The following is a 12940-nucleotide window of genomic DNA, read 5'->3' as shown; positions in this document are numbered from 1 at the left end:
AGCTCCCTGAATTAATTGATGACTCAGTGCACACAGTTCACTGTCCCTTTGCTTCTTGTGTTTTCCTAGTTCTTTTTTTCACTGTGCTAAATTTAGGATTTTTTTGGGGGGGTCTTCAGCGATTCATTAAACTTGTCATTTACTGCATATAATCTACTGTTTATCCAATAGTATTTTTCTTTATATTTGACTCCTTAGAAGATCATGCAGAGCCTTAAAAATGTAAATTTTGATCTTATGATGTTCCATGTGATATTTTAGCTTTCCCCAAAGGTATGTTTTTGCATAATTATAGTCTGTTACTAATATCAGAAGTTATTAAACTTCTGATATAAAAGTAAAACTGGTCTACTTTTACCAGATGTATGTTCTCACTTTTTGGTGTGTTTTTATCATTTTATGATAATCTGTTGCCATGCCATCCAAGCAAAGAGGCATAAGGAAATTTTTTTGTGCTTACAAAGCTTGTTTGATATTTAATATTGGTGGTCTTTGATTGAGTTGATACCTAGAAAGTTGGGAAAGTAAAACTTCCTATCTTTGAGAACCACTGTGAAATCATTTCCTGAGATGATCACTTCATGAAGTTCTTCCATAATTGTCTGATCCACTGGTAAACTCACAGTGACTGGTTTTCTAGGAGGAGGAGGAAACTATAGTGAGCTGGTTGGAGGAAGCAATAGTAATCACTGATGTCTTCCAAGTGTGTGTCTTGCTCCTGGCCCTGGTCTTTGTTCTACTTCTTGGCTCCATCTCTCATCTCTACTAGGGACTGAAACTTTTGAAATGGGGAAGTTTCTCTCAGGTTTTTTATCATAGTATCAGACAGACCTTGCATTGACATTTGAAAATCTAGAATATAGTTAATGATACCTGCTTTAACATCCTTGCCTAATAGTTCCACCATTTGTCTCATTGCTGTACTTATTTTTAGTTGTTATATTTCAACTCATTATGAGTTATAGGTTATAGACTTGCTGTTGGGTTCTTTTATGCTAGTCTTTTTGGTTGGTTTGTGTACTTTGGACTGCTTGAAGATGTATTTATAATACTTAGAATCAGGTAGGTCTTTTTTGGGCTTGGTCCCTCCAGAGTCTTTTTCTAATACTTGAGTTGATAGCTGAAGCCCTCCTTCAATACCCTCTGAACTTTACTTAAAATCTCACGTTACAAGGTCCCTCTGAGCTTCGAGGATTGTTTCCACTGGGCATGTTTTCAGGAGATTTTTCTCTAGACTGAAGCCTTTTTACATGTAGATACAAATCATTTCTCAACATAAATCTATCAAATTCCTACTAAAGGAATTCTATGTTCAGGTCCCCGAGTTCTTCATTTCTGCAGGCTTTGTCTATTTGCCCTGCAGATTCTAATTGCCTGTTAACGCTCGCTCTCTAACCTGGAACTTGTTCCGACTGTTAAGAACCTTTTGAACTCTGATTGGCTTTCACTTTGCCCTCCCTGTGAATCTCAAAGCCCTTGTTCTTACAGTGATCTGGGAGCACTGATAGAGTGACATCATTTGTTTTGTTTTCTTAATATCCCGAATGACTGGTGCTTATGAATCAAAGCTACTGTTTTCTCCTTTCATGGAAGATATCTCTGCTTAATGGAAAATACCACTGTAGTTTGGCAGACATACTTTTATGACTTTTAACTATCTGTAGGATGTGGGAAAACAGTATCTAAACCTGTTTTAGAGTAAATGACATTTGTACTCTTGGTTGCTCCTTTTCACAGTCTTAGGTACCTATACATAATGTCCTCTTTCATTTACTGCACATCATTTTATTTCCCTGATGAGAATTATTACCACATTGCATTGTTCAGTGCAGTATTTAATACAACATAGGGTGGAGATAGTGGCGATAAATGCTAATTATTCATACTTGCCCAGAAAAGTATGAAGTGTCTTTATCTCCTTTTTTTTTTTTTTTTTTTTTTTAAGATAATGCTCCTTCAATATAGAATATTAGTTCCTATCCTGGTTAGAAACTTGCAATATAGAAAAAGGCAAAAAGTAAATAAAATTTCCCTTTGTAATAAAATCTATCATTTTCCAAAGTAAATATTTTTCTTTTAAATTTACTGATAAAATTATTTTTTATTATTAAAGTATTACTTAACACATAAAATTTTAAATTTTATTCCCAGTTGTCCTTTTTTGTATAAGTAGGAAGTGCTATTAAAGTTGTGTAGCATTAAGGTGTTAAAAGTTGCCTTGCTTAATTTAGATTTTAAAATTCCTTTTGGTAAAATTTGTATAATATGAAAGTGTACTATATGGAATTTTACCCAAGCAAAATATTTAAGGAGGAAAGCATTCTTACTCCATAAATAGTGACTCAAATTTTAGATTATTTACTGGATTTAGTTAGCATTAAGGTAAGATAGATACTATCTTAAAACTTTATTAATACTGTTATAAAAACAAGGTTACCATTTTGAAACTATATAATGAAAACAATTTTTTTTTGTGTGTGTGTGAAAGCCAAACCAAATATGTGTTAGTTATATCATTGTTATGGGACATCCTGTTCACTTGGTAATTTTTCTTTTAAAATACCCCAATTCCTGACTCAGGAATATATTTCTGTGGTAGAGTACTTTCCCAGCATTTGCCAGGCTGTGTGTTTACTCTCAAGCATGGCACAAATTTTAAAATGCAAACAGTTTAAATGATGACAACATTTACAGTTGTATATATACTAATGGCTTAAAAAAAACCTTATTTTTGAGAGACATACTTTATTCCAAAAGCACATAGAAAGTTTCTAATGAGCAGGTAAGGTTTTACTCTAGAGGTAGGCATCTTGAAGTATTTCAATCCAGCATGTGTACCACCCATGTGTGATGGTCAAAAATGAGTAAAACCATAGTTTCTGCAACTTTGTAATTTTTATTGTTATGTATTCTTTGTAAAACTTTGTCAATAATGTTAGTTTTTATTCTTAGCAGATTGTGTTAATGTATGCATATTTGTAAACCTTTGTATTTGTCCTTTTTAAAAGCTCCACTGGTTTGGAGCTTTTGTTGTTTGGGGCTCAGTGGTTACAAGTACTTAACTGCTTTTGCACAGGAATTGGGTTAGGCACCCAATGTCGCCCATGTCACATGGCTCACACCACCTGTAACTCCAGTTCTAGGGGACCTGACACCCTCTTCTGGCCTCTTGGGCACTGTTTCCATGATCACAGACCCATTCACAGAGATACATTCATATACATAATTTTAAAACACATAAAAATTTAAAGAGTTTGTGTGTAGCGTTAATGTGTATGTGTAATATATTTGGGGTGTGGATGTAAATGGTGTCTTTAAGAGCCACATGAAGTTTTCTGAATTGGAGTTGCTATCATTGAACCTGAAACTCATAGCCCATTGATTGGGCGCTCCTGGTTGGTAGGCAAGTGAGCTTCAGGAATCTGCCTGTTTGCCCCTTTTCTACAAGGCTTGTACGTGGGTTCTAGGGATGGACACCAAAGTCCTTGTGCTTGCAAGGCAGGCAGTTTACCTACTGAGCTATCTCCCGAGCCCTTACCTAACTTATGGTTTATAAGTTAGATGTTTTTAGTATCTTGTCCTAATGTCCATTTCATCTGATAGTAAATGTAAGTTGTTTTACATTTGAATGCAAAATTATAATGGATAGTAACATTATTAGTTCAGTAGCTATATGCTTTTCTAGGAGTAAATGTTTTATATTGCAAAAGCTATTTGTCCTAAAAATGTGTCTTACACATTCTTGTAGAACTACCTTTACATCTTTGAACTTTGAATTTTATTATAGATATTTGAAATAACATGGTGATTTTTAATCTCATTTTTATTTATTTTAACCTGACATGCACAGTGCATATTGTGAAAGGAGCATTGAGTGGTGTGGTGGGTCATGCCTGTAATTCCAGTACTCAGGGAGGCAGAGGCAGGCGGATCTCTGTGAGTTCAAGGACAGCCTGTTCTACAAAGCTAGTCCAGGACAGCCAAGGCTACACAGAGAAACCCTGTTTCAAAAAAAAAAAGAACAAAAAACAAAAAAACCAAAACAGTTAGGAGTAAGGTTTTCTTTTCCTTTTTTTTCTATCAGTTTTGTTTTGGTTCACTTTTAAGTTTTCTCTTGTGTGTAATGTCTGATAGACTGACATAATGGTGAAAGTAGGTGTGAAGGGAATTTTTTTCATATTGGATCTGTACATCAAAGCCCAGGGCTTAGTTGCCTGCCCTGAATATCTAAGGGAAGAGGGGATAGAGTGTAAGAATTACATTTTAGTTTTGTTCTCTTTGTATTTTGTATGTTATGTTGAATATTTTTGTTAATGTTATGTATATTTACATGTTAGTAATTTTGATGGCTTTTGGATAATTCTACTCTAGAGGGAGAACTGGTGGGCGGTCCTTCCTGTGACACGACCCTTGAGTGACAGTTCTGTTTGATTGCCTCCAGTACTGTGAGGAAAGGACACGACTCTATGGTGAGGACTGATGGACATACATTATCTGAGAAAAGAAACTACCAGGTAAGAATTGTTTCCCTCCCTCTTCTCCATTTGTCCTGACTACACTGAACTGTTTTCATGTAATATTTCATTGGAACTAGCAGATTACAATGGATACATTGTAACCATACAGTGGATACTCCTGAAAATTTGTGTTATAAATTTAAATATTAAGTAATGAAATTGACAGCTTGAAATGATTGAGAACATTTTACAAAATGAAATGTGTTTATAATGTATATTTTTACTAACAGAACAAAATTTCTGACGTATATGCCAAAATTTAGGATTATCTGATATAAATGATTCTATGGCTGGATTCAAAGGCAGTAGTTCATAAAGTATTTTACACATATTCCTGAAAGAAAGAAATGGAAGTTTGGGGTTATGTTTTATATTATAGAGTGTTAAGAGAAATGTAGAAAACTTTGGATAGGCTATAGAAGAAATATAAATGGAATCTAGAAATATATGATGACTGATATCCTGTTTAATTTGTAACTAATATGTTGTTCTTACAAGATCAGATTCTTGTTTCTTTACTTATTTAACATTGTCCGTTCTCTATATAATTATGTAGGGATGCTCTTCCTGAGCTTTCAAAAGAAGGTGAGCTTTAAATAGTGTTATTGAAGTGATGTTTTGAAAAAAGAACTAATAGGGTTTGAAGTTAAGGTTTAAGTGGAAAATTGCTTCATTTCATTTGATAGTGAATCCGGCATGAAGTTGTGAAGTAATGTTAGGTATTGAATAAGTTCATGTGGAATGAACTGTTAGGCTTTCTGCTCCCTCTCTGTGTCCCTCTTGTCCTGTGAGACTGTAAGACAGGTAGTGTGATAACACCAGTTTTGGACAGCTGCTCTCTTACACACCCAGCATTTGTTTTAGTGCAATTAATTTTTCTTTCCCTACATTGAGGCATGATCAATAGGGAAAGCTGAAATTGAGTTTTATGGTATGTGTCAGCAAAGAGCCATTGATTATAAGACTTAGGTTCTGGCTTGGAGCACTGTCCTCAGTAGAAGATGCGTCTGTATCTGACCTTCCTAGAGCTTTTGCCTAACTTGATGGATGAAGTTTCTGGCCAGACCTTCATTATTTTAATAAGCCAGAGTAAGCTGAGATTATGCTAAATCAGTTCTGTATAACCTCTCTTCTCTGACTTGTCCTTGGAGACTTGACTAGCCTATGCTAATTATTTGTACTTGCTATATAACTCTTCCTGCCTCAGAACCACTTCCAACAGCTTCCACTTGAAGATTTTGATTGCTTACACTTGGGCTGTTACATCTTAGTTAGGTTTTGCTAAATTACTTCAAGAATATTGTGATTCTGCTATGTGGCATTTAAGTGCTCATAGTCCTATTTGTCAAGTATCGAACTTCTGTTTGATTTACACATTGTAGCTAATTTGTGTCATGGAGCCATGTTCATATGCACTTCCAGAGTTTATACTTATAAAAGGGATAAAGCAGAGTTACACTTCGCAAATGAAAAGACTTCCTTATCTCTGCTTACACTGCTGTAAAAATTCTTTATTCTAGTCACATAGTATGTACATAATATAAGTTTTTGAGCTTGCATAGAAAAATGCATTCTTGGTTAGGCTTTTCCTTGCTGAAAGTATTTTTCCATTTACCTTTTATAGTGGTGCCCAATGGATATTGAAATATTTTTGGAAACAATTAAATCTGGATTGTAAATTTAGTTTGTTTTTGAAGCCTCCTCTGAAAAGTACATGCATTCTGGATTCATATTTAGCATTAAGATGAATTTGTTAAGAATGTATGGGGTAGTCACCAAAGTAAAAATTGTATTTTTCAGTAGTTCTTGTAAGATGAAACTAATTTGGAGTTTATAAAATTTTACTTTATATGTATTTTTTTTCCATTGTTAAAGTAGACTTTTTAAATAAGTTCATTTATATGAGAGTTTTTTGTTTTGGAATTTGTTTGTTTCTTTAAATATCCTGATGAACCTAATATTTGAGATTAACAAGAAGAATGTTTCTCAAGTTCTCATTTCCATGTAGACCTTACAGTGATTTTCAGTTACACATGAGTTGAAATACTGATTTTTGTAGTAGTATCGACTTTGTGTGTTTTGTCTGTCAATAAGGCCAGTTAGGTATTTAAGTTTGTTTGCATAAATAAATTTGTTTAGGAAAGCAGTTTATTTAAATGGTATATAGTTCATTCAATTTGAAAGGGTTATCATGATTTGTGTAAGACAGTGGACTTTAAAATTATGAGAAAGTGGACTTTATTTTTTTTCTACAATTTTATCTTCCCGCAATTTACACTAGTTTTGCTCCAGCTATGAGAATGCATAAATTTACATCATCTTAATTACCATTTTGACTCACCAATGTCTTTCTCTGATATTCAATCTCTAAACATGGCACCTAGTTGACTTTTTTTTGTTCTGTTTCATGATTTTTATGCCCTTGGTACCTCTCTTCTCTAACTGCCTTTGCTGGGTTTAGTAATTTAGAGCTGCTTTAACTCTTCTTGTACCTTGTACCCCAAGCTTTTAATATTTTGGGCCTCATATGGAATAGCATCCTTTCTTCATGACTCAATAATTTGATTTCCATTTTTTTTTTTTGAGAAGCTGCCCTATAATGGACTCATCTTTTTTTTCCTTTTGCTCTGCAGTCCTATGTACTTGTAGATTAGTGTTCATCTTAGCACATAACAACCATTTATTTTTTCCTTTAATTTCCTCTGTACCTTGATGGTTAGTACTATAAACAGGAGCCATAATGGCTACTTAAACTCATTTACTTGTAATAAAATTTTAGATTGTGAGCCAAGCAAGCCTCTTTTTAAATGCTCAGTGTAAATGTCTACTAGTGGCTATTGTACTGATAGGTGCACATAGACTGTTTCTATCATTATGTAGAACTGCAAGACAGTGCTCTGTGTGGACATAATCAGATTGTTGAAAACTGCAACCTTATTATTTTGTTAAAGTAGTACTGTTAACCTGGTATCTGCTATAGAGATACATCTTCAGGGCATGTTGTTTAAATAAAATTACAGTGAAAAAACTGAAATATGCTGGGTATCTACTAGTGATAGTCTTGAGATTTTTTTACTCTGAATAGAACTTTCCTTTCATTCATCTTCTAGCAAAAAAGTAAATTTGTTCCTTGTAAAAATGTTGAAGAAAAAAATATTAAGTCCAATATGAATTCACTGTCATAACTTTTTTTAAGAGCTTTGGTGTATGATCTCTCCTATTTAGTAAAAGTGTAAATGTGATTTCTCTTTGTTTTAAACAAGTATGTACTTTTGGCTTGCTTATTATATTTATGGAAATATTACCATGTCTTATTTCTTTTTTTTGTTTTTAAGAAGTACTCATTGATTTGAGTTTGGTGTTTCACTGTTTTTTTATGTGTATTTTTTTCTATGTATATAGTTTTTCATATTTATAGGCACATCTTTTTTATGGCAGTGTTTTGACAAGTTATGCCTCATACTCCATTGTTTTGAGCAGGAAAAACAAACTTTCAGTTTGTTTAATCCCCAGACACTTTTCCAAGTTAAGCAGTTAACACTTGAAAGTGTAATATAAAGTACAAATTAACCTAATAATTAAACATATAAGTTAGAAAGGTATGTTTCTGCTTGGTAAGTTTTAAGCATTACTATATATAAACATTTTATACTGCAGTGAAATTTAAGTATAAACAATGGCAGTACCTCCTTACATTTTTTTAAAATTAATTAATTAATTTTTTATTCACTTTACATCCTGGTTATAGCCCCATCTCTTCTCCCCTCCCAGGCCCCCTACCTTCTCCCCTCCCCACCTATTCTTCAGAAAAGGAGCTCCCTTTCCCATCCACCCTAGCTTATCAAGCTGCATCAGGACTGATCATGTCCTCTTCTCCTGTGGCCTGGCAAGGCAGTTCCACAAGAGGGAAGTGATCTAAAAGCTAGCAAGTGAGTCTGTGTCCAATGCAGTCCTTACTAGAGAAGCCACATGAAGCCTAAGCTGTCCATTTGCTATATTTCTGTAGGGGGTCTAGGTCCAATTCATGCATGACCTCCTTACATTTTTATAAGTCAGTATTTAAAAATTTCTCTGCAGTCCAGATGCATCTAAGGTTAGTTGATAATGTCTGAGTCATAATTGTACTAGTTAGCTAGCATGTGACTTCCTGTGTGTTTTAAAACATGAATATTTTTTCATCTTTGAGTATGTAAGATATTAAAGATAGACAAAGTATATGAGAACACAGAATAAAATCTGGGGGAATTGTTTTTTTAATAAGTACATAACAGTTTACGTTTGTCAGTACATCTGGTGCCTAGAATAATGATGGAGGTAGGTTTTTCTTGATGCTGTTTGGTATAAAATGAAGGTAAGCAATAGTAAGCAGATTTAAAAATGAACACACACACATAACTAAATCTAGCATACTAGGTCACAGTATTTTCTTCTTTGCTCTTGAAAATCTTGACAACAAAGGGCCCTAACTATTGTCCCTGGACAGAGATACAAAGTAAGAGATTGTGCTGAAACTCAAAATGATGACTTTTTATGTTTGGTTCTTCTGCCTATTGCAGCTGCTAAGTGAGATGGTGCACAATAATAGTAATAATGATAGTAGTGTAGTGCTGCTGTTCCTGTCGCAGTCACAGTTTCAGCAGCAGAAGTCAATGGAATTTAGAACCTGAGATTGTACAGGAAAGCTTGGCATTTTATTTGGCTCTGTCCCCCTTCCCCAGGTTTCCCTGGCCAACCAACATCAGGTTAAATGAATTCCCAAGTTCCTCTGGGTTGGCTTACTCTTAGTTACATTATGCTAGCCTCCCTTTGTGTTACATGCAAACATTTTTTTCTTCTGAAATCAAGGTTTCCTTAAATGATTTTTGTAACATTTGTTTAATCCTGTGGCTTGCTGAGTGTGTGCACACATATTCACAATGCACATATGGTAGAGGTCAAAGGACAGCTTGCCAGAATTGGTTCTTCCTTTCCACGTGGGGACTGGTGATTGAACTCAGGCTCTGTTTCAAGTGTCTTTACCCGCTGAGCTGTCTAACTGTCCCATAACATTTGCTTTCTAGAAAACATGTTTCCTTGTAATGAAACTCATGGTTTGTGGCCCGCTTTAGTGTCTTGGGGTATATGTGCATTTGTTTTTTAGTAGTTCCCTTAAGGAACAAAAAATTCTACTCAGTGTGTAATGCCAAATGTCTTAACAGTGGTAGCTTACATACTGTTTTGTAAGCTACCACTTACATACAGTGGTAGGTTTCACATACTGTTTTGTTTTCCAAAGGTTAAAAGTATCTGGTCACACACCTTGTATTTATTTTGTGACTATGGGCTCCCTTTGGGAATTTAGGGCTTAAATTTGAAATTACTTACACAAATATCTTTGTGAGCCAAGAGAAAACCTAGGAGCAAGCAGCAGCATCTTTGATGATGCAGAATCAATGATTACAGCCTTGTTGGTTTTTAGATCTTTCTGAATTTTCATATTAAAACGGCTAAATAGACTAACCAAATCTCGTTAAAATGTTTGTAATAAAATTGGAGCAATAGTATCTTTGGGAGCACCAGAATTAAAATAGATGATAACAAAAAAAATCTCTCATCGATTTTTGTTGTTGTTGTTGTTAAAAAGTAGACATAGAAGCAAGTGAATATAGATCAAAAGTAGAATAGACGCACGCAGTATTCAGGAGATGTTCACTGGTTACTCTGATTAGCTAGTTTGACTTCAGAATAGATTTTTGGTCAAATCCATTAGGTGACTATAAGGGATCCTATGGAAGGTTAAGGTAAATGGTGCAGCCTAGCTCTGTTAACTACTGTGAGAGGAATCTGCAAATGCTCCCTACCTCTAAAGAATGGAGTTAAACTAGTGCAGTATGTTTGTGACCCACAGCATTGGGAAGAGAGTCAGGACAAAGTGGGAGGGGGAACAGAGACCACAGTACCCTGGGAAACAAGTCCTGCATTTTCAGACATCAAATGAAAATATTAAAAGAAGGACTTTATGAAGGTAGGGATGTTAATCTGATAAATGATACTCCAAATTTCTTGAATAGTCAATTCCCAAGAGATCTTTTAGGAGTATGTTTGAGAGTATACCAATTTTGAGTTTTATCCATATGATTAGTATTTGTCAGACATTGAATAATGTCACAATCCATTGAGATAGTATTTGAAACATGTTCCCCTATTGAGATTAAACATACTTTCATATAGTCTTTTAAAGATTATAAATTCTGCCTTTCATATTTAACTTTTACTCTATCTGAAATTGATTATATATGGTTTGAGTTAGGAGTCCTCTCTACCCAGTCAGTTCTGTAGCAACTGACCAGTGCTACTCTGTGTCTGTTATAAGCTCCTGCTCTTTTTTTCTCTGTAATCTGTTACTTTGAATAGCTTGTGCATGCCTGGATATACAGCTCTGTTTTCAGACTGTCATAGCTTTGTTTGTTTGTTTGTTTTGTCATTAACCTTGATCTTAGTGAGTCTTGACTTTGATCATTTATCTGTGACACATTTTGAATATCTTTAAGTAAGACTGTTCTTCAGCCAAGAACTCCCTCTCTCCCCCAACACATGCACTGGGTTTGTGAATGGAATTGTAATGACTTTAGGTTGGAGAAGGCTTTTTTTCTTTCTATCTGGGAATTCTATATTTTTTTCTCAAATTCTTAGCTTTTAAACAGGTCTTTAAATTCAGTCTTATTTACAGCTAACTTTGATTTGTGGTTATAAATGACACATCAAAAGAGTATATTGAATAGATGTTAGTGTTAAAATAGCTAATTTTAAAAATTAGTTTTTTTATTAATTAGTTTATTCATTTTGTATCCCAGCTGTAGCCCCCTCCCAAGTCCTCTCCCAATTCCATCCTCCCTCCCTCATCTCCTTCCATGCCTTTCCCCAAGTCCACTAATAGGGGAGGTCCTCCTCCCTTTCCCTCAGACCCAATCAGGTCTCATCAGGACTGGCTGCATTATCTTCCTCTGTGGCCTGGTAAGGCTGCTCGCCCTTCAGGGGGAGGTGGTCAGAGAGCTACCTACTTAGTTTATGTCAGAGACAGTCCCTGTTCCCAATACTAGAGAAACTACTTGGACACTGAGCTGCCATGGGCTACATTTGTGCAGGAGTTCTAGGTTATCTCTGTGCATGTTCCTTGGTTGGAGTATCAGTCTCAGAAAAGACCCTTTTGCCCAGATTTCTTAGTTTTGTTGCTCTCCCTGTGGAGGTCCTGTCCCTTCTAGGTCTTTATCTCCCTTCATTTGTAGGCAAATGGTGGGAACTAGAAAAGATCATCCTGAGTGAGGTATCCCAGAAGCAGAAAGACACACATGGTATATACTCACTTATAAATGGATATTAGACATATAATATAGGATAAACATACTAAAATCTGTACACCTAAAGAAACTAATCAAGAAAGAGGACCCTGAGTATGATGATCAATCCTCACTCAGAAAGGCAAACGGATGGACATCAGAAGAGGGCAAAAACAGGGAACAGGACAGGAGCCTACCATAGAGGGCCTCTGAACGACTCTACCCAGCAGGGTATCAAAGCAGATGCTGAGACTCATAGCCAAACTTTGGGCAGAGTGCAAGGAATCTTATGAAAGAAGCGGGAGATAGAAAATAGCTAATTTTTAAAATTTGATTTTATATCCATCACTGTTGCAAAACTTTCATTATAAAAAATTTGTCAGAAGTCTGTGTGTGTGTGTGTGTGTGTGTGTATGTGTGTTTTCATATAAGACTCATTTGGAAATGATAGTTTTATTTTGTGACCAGTATTTCCAAATTGACTAGTACTTTTGATAAATAGCTGAAAAGAAATGGTTGAGGAGTAGTAATCTTTCTCTTGTCACTTTACTAAATGGAAAGCTTTAGGTTGTCACTATTTTTAGGATGCTGCTATGCTGTTTTATATAGCATGTTGAAGGGGTGAATAAATTGTTCCAAGAATATTTCATTGTTGCCCCCTCCTTCCCACTGCTTTCTTTTTGTGTGCAGTGCTTTTATCATAAGTTGTCTTTGTTGTTTTTGATAAAAGTTGTCACTATATAGCCCGGCTGGCCTCAAGAGTTACATCAAGCTTTTCTTTTTACTTTTTGTTGATTTCTTGTATAATTCCTTTGTGGCTAGAGAATGTAGTTAGTGTAATGCATTGGCATTATTTGTTTATGTGTTAAAAATGTTTTTGGGTTCTTTATTATCCTTCCATGTTCATCATTAATTGTGGAAAAGTTCATATTTGCTCATGTTTTTCCACCTGACAATACTACTGGACATTTGGTTAAAACCCTAGGGAGGTAGAATTTGGTTGGATGGATGAACAGTTCCTGGAGTGTTTTTTTAAAGATCCAGGGGGGGAAAAATTCAGGGGAACATTTTGTTTTTCCAGTAGTCCGCTGTACATACATGTTTGTT

At 35.1% G+C, this 12940-nt stretch overlaps 1 protein-coding gene across 10 annotated transcripts in view; it reads left to right on the top strand.

Annotated features, from left to right (window-relative positions):
* Cnot2 (CCR4-NOT transcription complex subunit 2) overlaps positions 1-12940 on the top strand; it is a 94489-nt gene that overhangs the window by 25916 nt on the left and 55633 nt on the right. For 5 of the 10 annotated variants that reach the window (XM_060378081.1, XM_060378086.1, XM_060378085.1 and 2 more), the window contains exon 2: positions 4442-4514. The exons of 1 other annotated variant lie outside the window; for it this stretch is intronic. In XM_060378081.1, coding sequence (XP_060234064.1) covers positions 4442-4514 — 73 coding nt within the window. Of the gene's footprint in view, positions 1-4371; positions 4515-12940 lie in introns of those variants that run through there. 4 more of the 10 variants (XM_060378083.1, XM_060378089.1, XM_060378084.1 and 1 more) reach the window with 1 other exon arrangement.

This window comes from Meriones unguiculatus, chromosome 2 (genome assembly GCF_030254825.1).
Source record: "Meriones unguiculatus strain TT.TT164.6M chromosome 2, Bangor_MerUng_6.1, whole genome shotgun sequence".
Taxonomy (NCBI): domain Eukaryota; kingdom Metazoa; phylum Chordata; class Mammalia; order Rodentia; family Muridae; genus Meriones; species Meriones unguiculatus.
This window is presented reverse-complemented; position numbering and strand designations above follow the sequence as displayed.